This window comes from Lipophrys pholis, assembly GCF_963383615.2.
Source record: "Lipophrys pholis genome assembly, chromosome: 15".
Classification (NCBI taxonomy): Eukaryota; Metazoa; Chordata; class Actinopteri; order Blenniiformes; family Blenniidae; genus Lipophrys; species Lipophrys pholis.
Window position 1 is genome coordinate 18,037,870 of NC_137642.1, and position 5,030 is coordinate 18,042,899.

Below are 5,030 nucleotides of genomic sequence, written 5' to 3' on the forward strand. Positions count from 1 at the left end.
GTTTGGAGCTATAAAAGGAGGGACGCGCACCAAGCGCTTGACACTCCAGACAAGAGGAAGACGTAGGAGGAGAAGAAGACGCGTTTTCTTTCACACTACTTTCACCTCACTGCGGGATTACTTTATAATTAATAGCAAACTTTTTTTTTTTTTTTTACACATAGAATTAGATGCGACTTTTTGTTGACTTTTTTTTTTTTTTGGATGTTACGTTTTAGGCACCAACATCTGCGTCAAAATGAGTCTATGGTGCATCTCGTGCAGAAGTCACGTCCGCTCCCCGTGCACCTCTCACCAGCAGCACCGGGCCCGGGATCACCGGAGCTCACTCTGCAGGAGGTTCAGGTCAGTGGCTCCTCTCTCTGGGCCCAATCAACACATTGGCTGCTCACAACACAACTCAAAACGTCTACTCCCAACTCCAGCATGAACAATGTTGCGCCTCTTAATCCAGTTTTCTCCTCCAGGCTGCAGCTCAGACCTCTATGTGTGATACATACTAATGCATCAGACCACAACCAGGGTGTCTCCACATTAGAACAAATCAGGCTGCTTCAGTCAAGCCTCGGGTGATTGGTGGTGAAGCATCATTCTTGGAAAAGTCACTTTGATGAAAATCAATAGTGGGACTTTTTAGTGTCTGTGGATTTAAAGCTGATTCTTATGTAATATTCACATCCATACTCAAGTGGTTTAATTTGTGTAGAAGATCAAAAATAAAACCTCAAAATCTGTATTTGTCTAATTTTATACTGAGATCAGAAGTGATCTAATATTCCTTTTGTGGCACTTTCTGTGTCCTTGTGACGTGGGGCGCCCCACACTGAGGACACCCTCTTTATAAGGTAATGCAGGGAGCATCAGAAGCCCATCCTCCCTCCTTTGTGTGTGACGCCCACGCTGAAGCCCTGGCAGCTATAAAAGCCGCGGGCTCTGTGAGGATGGACCCAGACAGATACCGATCACACAGACAATGTCCATTGAGAGCCCTCGTTTCTGTTCCGCTTCAGATTCGACAGCCTCTCATATCGGCAGTTTCCATAGGAACCCTTGATATTCAAATTGTGCTTCTAGCTCGTAGGGGAAGAGACCGTGTCAGAGAAACTGGATCAGTCCAGGCCAAATACGCCTTTTTTTTGTGTGTGTTTGTTTTTATCCACGTGGAAAAGAATGAACTCAGATCATTTTTTTTGAAATGTAGAAAAAAAAATTGGTCTTCCTTGATTAGAGTGTCTCATGCCACTGCTGACCTCGGCGACCATGGTCTCTCACAGATCCACTAAAGGAGCCTCCAAAGCTCGACGGGACCACATCAACCATGAGATCAGGAACATGCGTGCCCTGCTGCCCATCACGCAGGAGGACCAGGAGCGCCTCTCGTACCTCCACTCCATGGCCGCCATATGCACCTACATCAGGAAGTCTGTTCTCTTCCAGGGTAAGTTTTCACCCCTGCCTCGTTAGAATCTCTCCAAACTCCCAATCTACATTCAGCTGCTGTCAAACATTACGCCGCTGAGTTCGCAGCACCTTCGGGATCATATCAAGGATAACAGATGAGACGACCTGCAGAGATGAATTCGGTGGAACAGGGGTTGAACTCTCTCTTCTCTCTCTATAATAAGGGCTCCCGGACGGGGAAAGATCACACTGTTCTCTGCCGTACGAGGCCTTTCTTCAAGCTCTGCGCGGCTTCATCCTCGTCTGCACCGCGCAGGGCAGGCTGGTCTACGTGTCGGAAAACATCGCCGACTATCTTGGACTTTCCATGGTGAGTGTTTTAATCAGATCCGGTAATAAACGGGCGAAATAATGCAGCACGTTCAACTGGAGTATGTTTCCATGCCTGAAAGCTTTTGAAGCTAAAAGGAAATCTTGTGAACTTTCCAGGTCGACGTGCTTCAAGGGGACACCGTATATGATATAGTGGAACGCCCTGATGTCGATGTAGTCAAAGCAAACCTGGACATGGACCACAGCTCATCAGCAGGTAACGTGAAGATCTTTTACAAATGTTATCTGATCACAAATAATATCACAATTAATTTAAGTGGCAATTCTTTAGTTTTTCTGGTTCATACTTGGTAATAATTGTGGTAATAATCAAAATAAAGTAGAAATAAGGAGAACATTTATATTTCTAAGAAGTACTGATTTAAACCCCCACCATTATCTCTTTAAATCACTTAAAAAATTTAACAATTTTAACAGAAATAAAAACATTTAAGGTGGCAGATTTTGTTTTTTTTATTGCCTCAGATCTAATGTTTGAGTTTTTTCTGATTGGATTTCATTGCTTCTATCTTTAGCTCATTTTGAGTCCTTATTTCTCTCACTAAAAATCAATTAGCTTAATAATCTTGACTGATGTTGCACTATGTAGAAAAGTACACTAGTTCTGTTACAGCCTCACACTTCCCTGCAGAGTGAACTCACCACCCTCCTCTTCCTGCTAAAAGACCGAACTCACTGCCGCGCTGTTCTTCTTTCAGAGAGGAGCTTCATCTGCTGTTTGCAAACCTCCAAGGCCTTTAAGTTGCAGCATGGCAGCTGCTGCTCCATGCTGGTCAGAGGGAGTTTCCGGTACTTTCCTCAGCACCAGAAGTCCCCGGTCGGAGCCTCTGCCACCAACGAGCCTCTGTTTGTGGCCCTCTGCACGCCGACGGCAAACCGCCTGACTCACAACGGCCCCAACGACTGCCACAGCTTCAGCAGCAGCCACAGGCTGGACATGACGTTCACTGGGCTGTCCAACAGGTAGACTCGCCTTCCCTCTAGATGTAGATAATCAGAGTTCTTGCAGCATTTTCTGGGATATTTACGTCATGTTTTGCTTTTTCCCCCCAGCGTTTTTTATCTTCTGGGTTATCCGGCTGAGGAAATGACCGGTCAGTCGTGGTACAGTCTGGTGCACCCCGAGGATCTGTCATCGAGTGCAGATTCTCATAGGAGTTTAAGTAAGTGCACCCTACAATACTACTGCAGTAAAAGCATTAAAATGTCCCATTGACCATTGATCATCATGATCCTTTTTCTCATGCTGGACAGAGAACTTGAACTTTTGTATTTTGAGTTACTGGTGTCTGCTGAAATGATATTTAACTACAAATATCAAAGTAACTAATTTGCTGCAGCAACATTTCCTGAAAGCAAAAGGTGTATCTTCAAGCATCCAGTAGTGTTTTTACAACAAGGCTGAGTTTTTTTCTTATGTGTAACTACACTTGTGGGTGCATATTATAATAAGCATGTTTTTTTTTCCAGTGCAGGCAGAGGAGGGCTCCCAGGTAGAGATGGTGCTGAGGCTCCAGCGCAAGGATCTGTCATGGACCTGGATGTACATTCGAGCTAACAAGGACTCTGAGTGCCAGGGCGTCAGCTGCACCAACTTCATCATCAGGTATGGAGAACCCGAGCTGACAGTGTACGAAATGTTGTGAGGTTTCTCGCGTTAAATACACAGACCTGTAGTAACACACAGTTCTGATCTTGCAGTGAAACTGAAGCCAAATTTCTGGAGAAGAAAATCAGCAGCGATGCCTCCAGGCCACCCTCTGTGGCAAATTCCTGCCAATTTGCTCAACAGGCGGCCTACACTCAGAGCCACAACACTAAATGTTTTAAAAGGCAGAGGACATGTAGCAGCCAGGGAGAGGAGCGACATGTCAGAGCAAGAAGGGAGTCGGAGCAAGACATACATTATGTGGCGTGTTCCTCCTCTCAGAGCGATAGCTCACCTGCTCCCCTGGGTGACAGCCCCACTTATATCTCTTCCCCCTACAGCCCGGCCTCGTCCTGCTCCCCTTTGCGGCAGGAGGAGCTCGGCCGTGACCTCCTGATGGATGTGCATGAAGGCACGGATCAGCCGCTGTCTTCCCCTGAGAGCACTCTGTCCTATTACTCCTACCCGGAGGCAGGGTTCCCTTGTCACCAATCCCCCTCCGACTCCCTCCCTGTGGCCACTGAACAAACCTTTGACCAGGGAGCCTTCAGCTCGCTCGGCGCCCACTCTCCACTCTCCTCCTCATCTCCGACCAATGATTTTCAAGCTTGTACATCTGATGCTCGATTAGTTCCAGACTGCCTGTCCGTGTCGGACATGTGCGAGAGCCCAGTGGAATGCGCTCTGCATCCCGACGATTTCTGCCTTCTTGAGCAGCCACACGGGGGCGTCGTCGTCCAGCTGCACCACGTCCCTCAACGCCAGTTGCCCGTCCATGCCCGCCTTCTGACGGCCGACCAACCCCCCCCTCCGGCAGAGTCGAACCAGTACAGTGAGAGGGAGCAGGTCGAGATCAGTATTCTGGCTCAGCAGATCTCCTCCCTGGCCAGCAGCTTCGACATGCACTACAGCCTGAATCCCCTTCAACACGTGGACCAACCTGCTGCCACCCACACCCTCACCTCAGCCTGCGACTGGCCCCGCACGCCCTCCGTCTCCTCGGCCCCAAAGCACGAACTGCTTATTGACGGTGTGTTTGACAGCATCCTGAAAGACCTGGACCTCGACACACGGAAAAGCAGCACATCCATCTGTCCTGGTGATGTTTCCTACAGCCACCAGCAGGGGTTTGCTGCATGCAGCAGGTTTGATTCCCTGGAGTTGGAGCAGGGGTCCCCCGGGCTCACCACAGAGGAACTTATGGTTTCAGAGCAGTTGACTGCAGGCAGTATCTCCATATATCCTCTTAGTATGCAGTTGGGACGCCATGCCCAAAACACTGGGTTGCATCAACTCAACCACCACACGCAGAGCAGCCTTCTGCAAGGTAATTTCTACCAGCTCGGCTATTAAACCACAATTTTACTGCTTTAATGCACATATTAAATTAGCATTTCACTAATATATTTTTGCATTTTCTTTCAGATGGACTTGCTGAAGAAAACCTGTATTGAAATAAGTCTGTGACTTACTGTACTACCACTTGTATGGCATATTGTCAGGGCAATCTCCTTTTGCTGGATATTAGAGAATAATTGTGAGCAAAGGCGTTTAAAGGACATCTTTGCTGAATGTTGAAGCCCAATGT

General features: G+C 47.7%; 1 protein-coding gene across 1 annotated transcript; it reads left to right on the forward strand.

Moving 5' to 3' along the window:
- Nucleotides 1-1,260: 1,260 nt before the first annotated feature.
- npas4l (neuronal PAS domain protein 4 like) lies at nt 1,261-4,795 on the forward strand (the record flags this gene model as incomplete). Its single annotated transcript, XM_080481068.1, has 7 exons — nt 1,261-1,438; nt 1,626-1,771; nt 1,891-1,990; nt 2,493-2,757; nt 2,848-2,957; nt 3,265-3,400; nt 3,496-4,795. The coding sequence occupies 7 exons, from the start codon at nt 1,261-1,263 to the stop codon at nt 4,793-4,795; spliced, it is 2,235 nt and encodes a 744-aa protein (XP_080337194.1).
- Between the last annotated feature and the right edge of the window lie 235 nt (nt 4,796-5,030).